At 44.1% G+C, this 13,045-nt stretch overlaps 1 protein-coding gene across 1 annotated transcript in view; it reads right to left on the bottom strand.

Moving 5' to 3' along the window:
- LOC139276904 (deoxynucleoside triphosphate triphosphohydrolase SAMHD1-like) overlaps positions 1-11,936 on the bottom strand; it is a 63,049-nt gene extending 51,113 nt beyond the window's left edge. Inside the window, exon 1 of the mRNA XM_070894899.1 lies at positions 11,825-11,936. Coding sequence (XP_070751000.1) covers positions 11,825-11,936 — 112 coding nt within the window. The remainder of the gene's footprint in view (positions 1-11,824) is intronic.
- Positions 11,937-13,045: the final 1,109 nt, after the last annotated feature.

Below are 13,045 nucleotides of genomic sequence, written 5' to 3'. Positions count from 1 at the left end.
CAATTGGATTTGAGGAGAAGTGATACGATGAAGTCAGTTGATGAGGTATCGAGAAGCCACATGCTTTTCTTTCTGGGCTTAACCGCCATTTGCTTTTACTGCGAATTGTTGTAAGCCATGTATCAGCAAATTCTGATTCCAATGTTGATATTGTCAAGAGCAGAAATTTAGCATTTTGCAAAGGATAATCTTGAGTTAGTAAGTTTGCGATCTACTTAAGAACATGAGAGGCAGGAGTGGGCCATGCGGCTCTTTGGGCCCGCTCCACCATTCAGTGGGATCATGGCTGATCGTCAACCTCAACTGCACTTTCCCGCCCAATCTCCATATCCCTTGATTCCGCTATTCTCCAAAATTCTATCTCTCTCAACCTTGCATACATTCAGAGACTCAGCATCCACAGCCCTCTCGGCAGAGAATTCCAAAGATTCACAACCTTCTGAGTGAAGAAATTCCTGCTCATCTCTGTCTTAAATGGCCTTCCCCTTATCCTGAGACTGTGCTAGTTCTAGACACACCAGCCATTCTTTTTCCTTAATTTCCATCAAGAGCTTCCCTGATAACACGGGCTGGTGCACTCTGATGTGTTGACTGGGCCGCACTTGGATGATACGGCATTAGCTTGCATTATATGGGGCAATGGCTATAATTATCTTGGTGTCCCTGATGAAGCATAGGTGCACAATTAGACTGACTGCAAAGTCAGCTGAGGGCACGATCAAGCTTGGGTTAAAATGTCACTCCTGCTCCTCTTCCTGCTTTATTACACTGACATGTAATGAAGGGGTTCCATAAAGTACCTGAATTGACAGGTACTTTATGGAATCTTAATTATCTTGCTGCACAAATGTGTAACCCTATGGAACTGTTTACTCTGTAGTGTTTCTCACAGTCTGGTGTTTGATTTCATAATGATGAGTCTGCTGGATAGAATTTCCCAGGGTAATGGGTCTCTGTCACTACGGCGAAGAGGTTGGAGCTGAACTGCAGCAATCCTGGAAAAGCTGTACAAGGAAATGGTCTTTCATAAATTTGCTGGCACTTTCCCTTCCGACATAGTCGGTGTTGGTTTCCTCCCCTGGACAGGGCTCGTGTTTCTTCTCATTGCAGCTAGGTGACACTTTAGAAAGGGAGGTTTCATTTCAAAGTTTGTTGTTTAATGCAGGTTACGTGCAGACGGTTGGAATCCAGGGTTACCCTCCTTGCAGTGGAGGCTACTCTTGGTGTTTTCTCATTGGGAGATTTATCGGCGATGGTTCAGGTTGGCCATCCAGTGGAAACTCTTTTGAGTGGCCATCCAGTGGAATATTTCAAGGGGACTGTGCAAGTGAAATCACTTAATAGTTAATCAACACTTGACCTTTGATAATGGCTGACTTGGTTTGTATAGATTAAGCAAACCACACTGAGGTGTAAGTAATGTTTTGAGAGCATAAGGTTCATAATTTAGCGAAAGGGAAACTGTGGCCTGTATATATTAAAAAAACCATGCTAACTGATGTTTATTAAAATACCTGGCATTAGGTGCCATCATTTCCCCTCGCCCGCCACCCCCCAAAAAGAATCACGCCGCACTCATATATACACGCGTGCGCATACATGCATACATGTGCACACACGCACACACGCATACATATACATACACATCTGGGGGCTCGTGTCCAATCATTCTTCAGGACACCGCAGATTTTGTTTCTACATGAATGGAGGTTGGATGCCCGATCGTGATCTCCTCCTGTAACTATATTGGAAGTCGGTTATTCAGTGTGTGGTTTTATGTATATATATTTTTTAATTTCCTTATCTTTTGTTTGTGTGTTTTTAAACTTAGTGCAGTGAATGTAGGTGCACATGCCTAGATGAAGTCCAGAAGCTGACTGGAAGAGAGAGCACAATTAACACTTGGTTAAATCTGAAGCACTCTTTCCGTTCACTAACTGAGCTGAGGACCAGGAGCAAATGAGTCGGTGCTGCTCAGGCGTGAGTTCGGGGCTCAGTGGCAGCACGGGCCAGCCCACACTGCGATATGTGTGCGCACTAGGTCTGTGCAGCAGAGCTGGTCTCCAGTCGTCTTGGTTAATCCTTGCCACTGGACCAAGACCCAGCTCTGTCAAGCCCGTGTGGTGGCTGGTGTGCAACGGCCACCCCACGTTAAAAAAATCCATGCACAGGCATCTTCCTGGAATTTTAGGTCCTTCATTGGAACACCTGTGAACTTATCCCTTTTTGGCGTGGAAGTGGATCATCCTCGATACGAGGGACCTCCTATGAAGATGATGATGATGATGATGGTATGTTTTTGTCCCATTTTGAATAAATACCAGCAAGTGTCCGCAGACAATGGACATGGTGAGTCAAAGGTTACACGGCAAACATCAACCTGCACATCTTTATATTCTGAACCAGAAGCAATTGACAATAGGTTTAAGCTGAAAGTTTTGCTTAAAGTGCTTACATTCTTCCAGCTGGTGTTCAATTCATTTCCAAAAGCTCAGAAATTCAGAAAGCCTGTTGCACACTCAGGAAACACCTACTTTCCCTTAAAGAGAAAAGCATCAAGGGAAATTCTGTTCAGCGCACACAGAGATTGCAGCAACCTGGGGACTGCGGGTACAGGTGTAAGCGGAAAGTTCCTTCAGCTGACAGAGTCACCACTCCAAAAATACCAACTTCAAACCAGGCTTTTGGATTCGAACATATTAATTGTGAAGGCATACGAGACTATTCAGAGCTCAGTTTAATTATGTCAATGTGAAATATATAATGTCATCTGACTTCTCTTCCCAACAGATCAAAAGTTGTGATTATTTTTTTATTTCAGCCAATCAAAAAGTGTAACAGGGAAGTGTGATCGCTGGAGAGTGACACACGAAATGTGAGACAATGGACATGAAATGTGCTTATAATATACTGATGTTAATCATGTTCTGAAGTAAGTTGAGTAATCTGTAGTAATTACATTGCACAATTCCTCAATCTGGAGTGCTTTGGAAAATTATCGGCTAGAATTCCCTCTCAGCCCTCCAGCTCCCGATCAACCGCTAAGACTGAGAAGATTATCGCCAACGAAAACTTCCTCCCCAAAAATGTTTTTTAAAACGCCGAGCGAAAACCATGGGCCTTGCACCCCCATTCCGGGTGAAAAAGTGCAATTGGGCGCTACGTAAACAAATTGGGCGAAAAATTTTAAAAATCAATAAAAAATTTACCCCGAGGCTGCGGGTTGGGCCTAACACCAGAAAAACAATAAAAATAATTTTTCAAAAAGCATCAACTAAAAAAAAAAATCAAAAAAAATTCCCAAGACACTTTAAATCGCCACAACACATTGTTAACATAATTAGTATAAAAAAACAATTACTAACCTTTTTCTTGAAGGGCTACTCACCTGCCACCCAGCTCCGCTGATCCTCGTGGGCGTTTTTTCAAAACTTACCTACGGGTCACCGCTGAACCAAATATCGTGCTAGGGTGATCTACAGATGGTGCATGCCAGTGGTCCGCTCCCCAGCGTACCTCAAAACCCCCGGCGTACCTCAGGTAAGGAATTTTTCGCTCACCTGATTACTGCTCACAATGGCCAATATTGCCTAGAAACCGGGCGGTAAGCCATAGGAAATTCTAGCCTTATGTCTCTAATTTTCTCAAATATTTATGTTAGTGTCAGCTGTGGCTCAGTGGGTAGCATGCTCACCTCTGTAATCCGAAGGTTGTGGGTTCAAGTCTCCCACTCCAGAGACTTGAGTACGTAAATCTAGGCTGACACTCCAGTGCAGTGCTGAGGGAGTGCTGCACTGTCAGAGGTGCTGTCTTTTGGATGACACGTTAAACTGAGGCCCTGTCTGTCCTCTCAAGGTGGATGTAAAAGATCCCATGGCACTATTTCGAAGAAGAGCAGGGAAGTTATCCCTGGTGTCCTGGCCAATAATTATCCCTCAATCAACATAACAAAACAGATTCTCTAGTCATTATCACATAGTTGTTTGTGGGAGCTTGCTGTGTGCAAATTGGCAGCCATGTTTTGCTTTTCCCACATTACAACAGTGATTACACTTCAAAAGTAATTCATTGGCTGCAAAGCACTCCAAGACATCTGGTGGTCGTGAGTGATGCTCTATAAATGCAAGTCAAAAAATAAATGTTTTAAATATTCTGGCGTGCTCAACATTAAGTGCTGGAGATTTCTTTACTTCACATTCCATTATTTTCTACAATACATTTTTTTTAAACTTCTATTAAATCCACTCAGTTCCTCTCCTCGACTTATTTTCAGGTTGACTTGTACCACTGCTATGTTGTCCTCTTCCTCCACTGTGAAAACAGATAGAAAAATACCCACTTAACCAGTCTGCCACTTCGTTATTGTCCATTACAGCCTCACCTTCATCTGTCTTTAATGGACTCACATCCCTTTAATCACTCTTTTTCTCTTCACACATTTATAAAAACTTTTGCTGTTAGCTTTGATATTCCTTGAAGGTTTTTTTTCATATTCATTTTTTTAAACTTCATTGCTTTCGTTTTATCCCCTTGTTGCATTTTATAGCTCTCTCAGTCCACTGGATCTCCACTTTTCCTTGCATTTGTGCAAAACGTTTACAAAGTATTTATAGCACAGAAACAGGTTATCTGGCCCAATAGATTTATACCGGATGTTTATGCTCCACACGAGGCTCCTCCCACCACACTTTCTAAAACCATTAACACTTCTTTTCCTTTCTCCCTCAGGTATTTATTTGGCTTCGCCTTAAATGCATCTATGTTAGTCACCTCAAACTCTCCCTGTGGTAGCGAGTTTCACATTCTAACCATGGCTCTGGGTAAAGAAATTTCTCCTGAATTCCCTACTGGATTTATTCGTTTCTATCTTACATTTATGGCCCTCATTCTGGTCTCACCCACAAGTGGAAACATCTCTACGTCTACCCTATCAAACCCTTTCATAATCTTAAAGACCTCTATCAGGTCATTCCTCAGTCTTCCCTTTTCTAGAGAAAAGAGCCCAGCCTGTTCCATCTTTCCGATAGGTATAACTTCTCAGTTCTGGTATCATCTGGTATCAGCCGTTCGGGAGATCGAGGTCGAAGGTAAAACAAAGCAGTAAAAAGAAATCGAAGTGTGACGCCACAGCCAAGGGGGTAAGTGATTGGCTGGTGGATTGGTGAGTATTTAATCTTTTTTTCTTCTTTTTATTTCCTTATCAGTAGGTAACCTTTGACATTGTCGCCAAATTAAGTTAATCCAAGGGTTAAGTCATGGTAGGAGAGCCCAGACCCATGTCATGCTCCTCCTGTACTATGTGGGAAGTCAGGGACGCTCCTAGTGTCCCTGACTACTATGTATGCGGGAAGTGTATCCAGCTGCAGCTCCTGACAGACCGCATTGTGGCACTGGAGCTGCACATGGATTCACTCTGGAGCATCCACGATGCTGAGAATGACGTGAATAGCACGTTTAGTGAGTTGGTCACACCGCAGGTAAAGGTTACTCAGGCAGATAGGGAATGGGTGACCATCAGGCAGAGAAGTGGAAGGAAGGTAGCGCAGGGGTCCCCTGCGGTCATCGCCCTCCAAAACAGACACACCATCTTGGGTACTGTTGGGGGTGATGACTCATCAGAGGAGGGCAGCAGCAGCAAAGTTCATGGCACCATGGGTAGCTCTGTTGCACAGGAGGGCAGGAAAAAGAGTGGGAGAGCTATAGCGGTAGGGGATTCTATTGTAAGGGGAATAGATAGGCGTTTCTGCAGCCGCAATCGAGACTCCAGGATGGTATGTTGCCTCCCTGGTACAAGGGTCAAGAATGTCTCGGAGCAGCTGCAGCGCATTCTGGAGAGGGAGGGTGAACAGCCAGTTCTCGTGGTGCATATAGGTACCAACAATATAGGTAAAAAAACGGGATGAGGTCCTGCAAGCTGAATTTAGGGAGTTAGGAGTTAAATTAAAAAGCAGGACCTCAAAGGTAGTAATCTCAGGATTGCTATCAGTGCCATGTGCTAGTCAGAGTAGAAATAGCAGAATAGCTAAGATGAATACGTGGCATGAGGAGTGGTGCAGGAGGGAGGGATTCAAATTCCTGGGACATTGCAACCGGTTCTGGGGGAGATGGGATCAGTAGAAACCGGATGGTCTGCACCTAGGCAGGACCGGAACCAATGTCCTTTGGGGGAGTGTTTGCTAGTGTTGCTGGGGAGGGGTTAAACTAATATGGCAGGGGGATGGGAACCTATGCAGGGAGACAGAGGGATGTAAAATGGGGACAGAAGCAAAAGATAGAAGAAAAGTAAAAGTGGAGGGCAGAGAAACCCAAGGCAAAAATCAAAAAGGGCCACATTACAGCAAAATTCTAAAGGGACAAAGTGTGTTAAAAAGACAAGCCTGAAGGCTCTGTGCCTCAATGCGAGTAGTATTCGTAACAAGGTGGATGAATTAACTGCGCAGACAGCTATTAACGAATATGATATAATTGGGATTACGGAGATATGGCTCCAGGGTGACCAAGGCTGGGAACTCAACATCCAAGGGTATTCAGCGTTCAGGAAGGATAGACAGAAAGGAAAAGGATGTGGGGTAGCTTTGCTGGTTAAAGAGGAAATTAACGCAATAGTAAGGAAGAACATTAGCTTGGATGATGTGGAATTATATGGGTAGAGCTGCGGAATACCAAAGGGCAGAAAACGCTAGTGGGAGTTGTGCACAGACCACCAAACAGTAATAGTGAGGTTGGGGACAGCATCAAACAAGAAATTAGGGATGTGTGCAATAAAGGTACAACAGTTATCGTGGGCGACTTTAATCTACATATAGATTGAGCTAAAAAACTGGTAGCAATACAGTGGAGGAGGATTTCCTGGAGTGTATTAGGGATGGTTTTCCAGACCATTATGTCAAGGAACCAACTAGAGGGCTGGTCATCCTAGACTGGGTGATGTGTAATGAGAAACGACTAATTAGCAATCTTGTTCTGTGAGGCCCCTTGGTAGAATTCATTATTAAAATGGAGAGTGACACAGTTAATTCAGAGACTAGAGTCCTGAACTTAAGGAAAGGTAACTTCGATGCTATAAGATGTGAACTGGCTAGAATAGACTGCCGAATGATACTTAAAGGATTGATGGTGGATAGGCAATGACAAACATTTAAAGATCACATGGATGAACTTCAACAATTGTATATCCCTGTCTGGAGTAAAAATAAAACGGGGAAGGTGCCTCAACCATGGCTAACAAGGGAAATTAGGGATAGTGTTAAATCCAAGGAAGAGGCATATAAATTGGCCAGAAAAAGCAGCAAACCTGAGGACTGGGAGAAATTTAAAATTCAGCAGAGGAGGAAAAAGGGTTTAATTAGGAGGGGGGAAATAGAGTATGAGAGGAAACTTGCTGGGAACATAAAAATTGACTGCAAAAGCTTCTTTACAGATGTGAAGAGAAAAAGATTAATGAAGACAAACAGAATCAGATGAATTTATAGAAACATAGAAAATAGTTGCAGGAGTAGGCCATTCGGCCCTTCGAGCCTGCACCGCCATTCAATGAGTTCATGGCTGAACATGCAACTTCAGTACCCCATTCCTGCTTTCTCGCCATACCCCTTGATCCCCCTAGTAGAAAGGACTACATCTAACTCCTTTTTGAATATATTTAGTGAATTGGCCTCAACAACTTTCTGTGGTAGAGAATTCCACAGGTTCACCACTCTCTGGGTGAAGAAGTTTCTCCTCATCTCGCTCCTAAATGGCTTACCCCTTATCCTTCGACTGTGACCCCTGGTTCTGGACTTCCCCAACATTGGGAACATTCTTCCTGCATCTAACCTGTCTAAACCCGTCAGAATTTTAAACGTTTCTATGAGATCCCCTCTCATTCTTCTGAACTCCAGTGAATACAAGCCCAGTTGATCCAGTCTTTCTTGATATGTCAGTCCCGCCATCCCGGGAATCAGTCTGATGATCCTTCGCTGCACTCCCTCAATAGCAAGAATGTTCTTCCTCAAGTTAGGAGACCAAAACTGTACACAATACTCCAGGCGTGGCCTCACCAAGGCCCTGTACAACTGTAGCAACACCTCCCTGCCCCTGTACTCAAATCCCCTCGTGATGAAGGTCAACATGCCATTTGCTTTCTTAACCGCCTGCTGTACCTGCATGCCAACCTTCAATGACTGATGTACCATGACACCCAGGTCTCGTTGCACCTCCCCTTTTCCTAATGTGTTACCATTCAGATAATAGTCTGTCTCTCTGTTTTTACCACCAAAGTGGATAACCTCACATTTTTCCACATTATACTTCATCTGCCATGCATTTGCCCACTCACCTAACCTATCCAAGTCATTCTGCAGCTTCATAGCATCCTCCTCGCAGCTCATACTACCACCGAACTTAGTGTCATCCGCAAATTTGGAGATACTACATTTAATCCCCTCGTCTAAATCATTAATGTACAATGTAAACAGCTGGGGCCCCAGCACAGAACCTTGCAGTACCCCACTAGTCACTGCCTGCCATTCTGAATAGTACTCATTTACTCCTACTCTTTGCTTCCTTATAATGGGGAACAAAGAAATGGCAGACCAATTGAACAAATACTTTAGTTCTGTCTTCACGAAGGAAGACACAAATAACCTTCCGGAAATATTAGGAGACCAAGGGTCTAGCGAGAAGGAGGAACTGAAGGAAATCCTTATTAGTCAGGAAATTGTGTTAGGGAAATTGATGGGATTGAAGGCCGATAAATCCCTGGGGCCTGATAGTCTGCATCCCAGAGTACTTAAGGAAGTGCCCTTGAAATAGTGGATGCATTGGTGATCATTTTCCAACAATCTATCGACTCTGGATCAGTTCCTATGGATTGGAGGGTAGCTAATGTTGCACCACTTTTTTAAAAAGGAGGGAGAGAGAAAACAGGGAATTATAGACCAGTTAGCCTGACATCAGTAGTGGGGAAAATGTTGGAATCAATTATTAAAGATGAAATAGCAGCTCATTTGGAAAGCAGTAACAGGATCGGTCCAAGTCAGCATGGATTTATGAAAGGGAAATCATGCTTGACAAATCTTCTGGAATTTTTTGAGGATGTAACTAGTTGAGTGGACAAGGGAGAACCAGTGGATGTGGTGTATTTGGACTTTCAAAAGACTTTTGACAAGGTCCCACAAAAGAGATTGATGTGCAAAATTAAAGCACATGGTATTGGGGGTAATGTATTGACATGGATAGAGAACTGGTTAGCAGACAGGAAGCAGAGAGTCGAGATAAACGGGTCCTTTTCAGAATGGCAGGCAGTGACCAATGGGGTGCCGCAGGGCTCAGTGCTGGGACCCCAGCTATTTACAATATACATCAATGATTTAGATGAAGGAATTGAGTGTAATATCTCCAAGTTTGCAGATGACACTAAACTGGGTGGCAGTGTGAGCTATGAGGAGGACGCTAAGAGGCTGCAGGATGACTTGGACAGGTTAGGTGAGTAGGCAAATGCGCTTCAGATGTTGTATAATGTGGATAAATGTGAGATTATCCACTTTGGTGACAAAAACATGGAGGCAGAATATTATCTGAATGGCGACAGATTATGAAAAGGGGAGGTGTAATGAGACCTGGGTGTCATGGTACATCAGTCATTGAAAGTTGGCTTGCAGGTACAGCAGGCGGTGAAGAAGGCAAATGGCATATTGGCCTTCATAGCTAGGGGATTTGAGTATAGGAGCAGGGAGGTTTTACTGCAGTTGTACAGGGCCTTGGTGAGGCCTCATCTCGAATATTGTGTTCAGTTTTGGTCTCCTAATCTGAGGAAGGACATTCTTGCTATTGAGGGAGTGCAGCGAAGGTTCACCAGACTGATTCCCGGGATGGCAGGACTGACATATGAGGAGAGACTGGATCAACTGGGCCAGTATTCACTGGAATTTAGAAGAATGAGAGGGGATCTCATAGAAAAATATAAAATTCTGACAGGAGTGGACATGTTAGATGCAGGAAGAATGTTCCCGATGTTGGGGAAGTCCAGAGCCAGAGGCCGCAGTGTAAGGATAAGGGGTAAGCCATTTAGGACCGAGATGAGGAGAAACTTCTTCACTCAGAGAACTGTGAACCTGTGGAATTCTCTATCGCAGAGAGTTGTTGAGGTCAGTTTGTTTGATATGTTCAAGAGGGAGTTAGATATGGCCCTTACGGCTAAAGGGATCACGGGGTATGGAGAGAAAGCAGGAAAGGGGTACTGAGGTGAATGATCAGCCATGAACTTATTCAATGCTGGTGCAGGCTCGAAGGGCCGAATGGCCTACTCCTTCACCTATTTTCTATGTTTCTATGTTTCTATCCTGATAAATCTTTTTTTGCACCTTCTCCAGTGCCTCTATTTCCTTTTTATAACATGCATACCAGAATGGTTCACAGTACTCCAAGTGTGGTCTATACAAGTTTAACATAAAATTCTATACAAATTTAACATATTTGCTTGAGATTGTCTCATACCTCATTTATTGACTATGGTTGCTTAACTATACAATAGCACCTTTACTATTGATGGATCATTTGTACTGGGTATGATGTCATGTCATATACTTCTTTGAATACTTCCCATTGTTTGTATGTATGTTTACCTGTTAGCAGTTCAGTCCGGTTTACTGTTGTCAAGTAATTTCTCGTTCCTTCGAAGTTTGCGTTACATAGCTTATAAACAATGGTTTGTCACTCTCTCTACCCCTCTCAAAATCTAACATCAATTTAATCATGGTCAATATGACCAACATTTGCAAGAGACTCCCTCCTTACCTTCACATTGCGCAGCTGCAGGTGTGACTTTGGGGGTGAATTTCCTCACTGCGTCTCCCTCTGCGCCGGTGCAATTCTGTCAGAGGTCCCGTTAACGCACATAAACAGGGTTTCCACAAGAGTTGCAGTGGCTCAGTGCAAGATGCCCCACAGAAAAGCTCCCCCACCCCCCCCTCTTGTGTCACAGAATGGTGATGTTCTAATAGGGAATCCACAATATACACAGCACATACAATATGTTACTAATATTAAACAGCCACCTCTAATCAAAATGCAGATGTGAGCCACATATAAAGAAATAACAATGATTCAGTTACCCTAGAATGATCCAGGAGGACCTCTTGCAGAAAAAATTTTATAAAATATTAATATTACGCAAATTCATGCTTTTGGATGTCCTTAATTGACCAAAATCAGATAGCAATGAAAGAAAAACTTGCATTCATATAACACCTTTTACAACCACCGGATGTCTCAAAGTGCTTTACAGCCAATGAAGTACTTTTTGAAGTGTGGTCACTGTTGTAATGTAGGAAACGCTGCAGCCAATTTCTGCACAGCAACCTCTCACAGACATCAATGTGATAATGACCAGTTAATCTGTTTTAGTGATGTTTATTGAAAGATAAATATTGGCCCAGTACACCAGGGATAACTCCCCTGCTCTTCTTCAAAATAGTGCCATGCGATCTTTTACATCAATCTGAGAGAGCAGACAAGACCTCGGTTTAACGTCTCATCTGAAAGACGGCACCTCTGACAGTACATCGCTTCCTCAGCACTGCACTGGAGTGTCAGCTTATATTTTTGTGCTCAAGTCCCTGGATTGGGACAGTGGGCTTAAGTCAAAAAAAAATTCTCAGCGGAAGTGTCTCCCATCTTCCGGTCTGCAGATGGTATTTTGCAAATGAAGGGGGTAAATTTGCAGGACTGTGGGGAAATGCAAGGGAATAGGACTAATGGGGGAGCTCCTTCAGCGAGCTGGCACAGGAACGATGGGCCGAATGGCCCCCTTCTGTGTGGGATCATCCAATGATTCTGTACTTGCCTCGGTTCAACTTCATGAAGTCATCAATCCCGTGCACCCGCAGGTAGTTGCAAGCCTCCTTCACATCCCAGCCCTGGTAACCCGACTTCTTTTCTCCTTCGCTCCCACTCATCTTCCCCTCCACGGAACCGCTGGGCTAGCCGGGCTACGAACACAATCAAGCCTTTCTCTCACTCTCACTCTCTCACTCCGCCAACAACTGTGTGTGCCCACTGGCAGCTCGGTGATATACAGGGTCACCGCCCACTGCTGATTGCTTCATTGTGCTCATTCTTGCTGTCAGTCACTCCTTCTGCCCACCACGCCCTCGAATAATTGCATGGAATGTGCAGCACAGAAACAGGCCCAACTGGTCCATGCTGATGTTTATGCTCCACACGAGCCTCCTAGAATTATAGAACCATAGAAAAGTTACAACACAGAAGCAGGTAATGCGGCCAATCGTATCTGCTGCGGTCGAAAAAGAGCTATCCTGCCTCATCCCACCTTCCAGCACTAGGCCGGTAGCCCTGTAGGTTACATAAGAACATAAGAATTAGGAACAGGAGTAGGACATCGAGCCCCTCGAGTCTGCTCCACCATTCAACAAGATCATGGCTGATCTGGCCGTGGACTCAGCTCCACTTACCCGCCCGCTCCCCGTAACCCTTAATTCCCTTTTCGGTTAAAAATCTATCTATCTGTGACTTGAATACATTTAATGAGCTAGCCTCAACTGCTTCCTTGGGCAGAGAATTCCACAGATTCACAACCCTCCGGGAGAAGAAATTCCTTCTCAACTCGGTTTTAAATTGGCTCCCCCGTATTTTGAGGCTGTGCCCCCTAGTTCTAGTCACCCCGACCAGTCGAAACAACCTCTCTGCCTCTATCTTGTCTATCCCTTTCATTATTTTAAATGTTTCTATAAGATCACCCCTCATCCTTCTCAACTCCAACGAGTAAAGACCCAGTCTACTCAATCTATCATCATAAGGTAACCCCCTCATCTCCGGAATCAGCATAGTGAATCGTCTCTGTACCCCCTCCAAAGCTAGTATATCCTTCCTTAAGTAAGGTGACCAAAACTGCACGCAGTACTCCAGGTGTGGCCTCACCAATACCCTGTACAGTTGCAGCAGGACCTCCCTGCTTTTGTACTCCATCCCTCTTGCAATGAAGGCCAACATTCCATTCACCTTTCTGATTTCCTGCTGCACCTGCAAACTAACTTTTTGGGATTCA

Source organism: Pristiophorus japonicus, chromosome 12, assembly GCF_044704955.1.
Source record: "Pristiophorus japonicus isolate sPriJap1 chromosome 12, sPriJap1.hap1, whole genome shotgun sequence".
In the NCBI taxonomy this organism is placed as follows: Eukaryota; Metazoa; Chordata; class Chondrichthyes; family Pristiophoridae; genus Pristiophorus; species Pristiophorus japonicus.
This window is presented reverse-complemented; position numbering and strand designations above follow the sequence as displayed.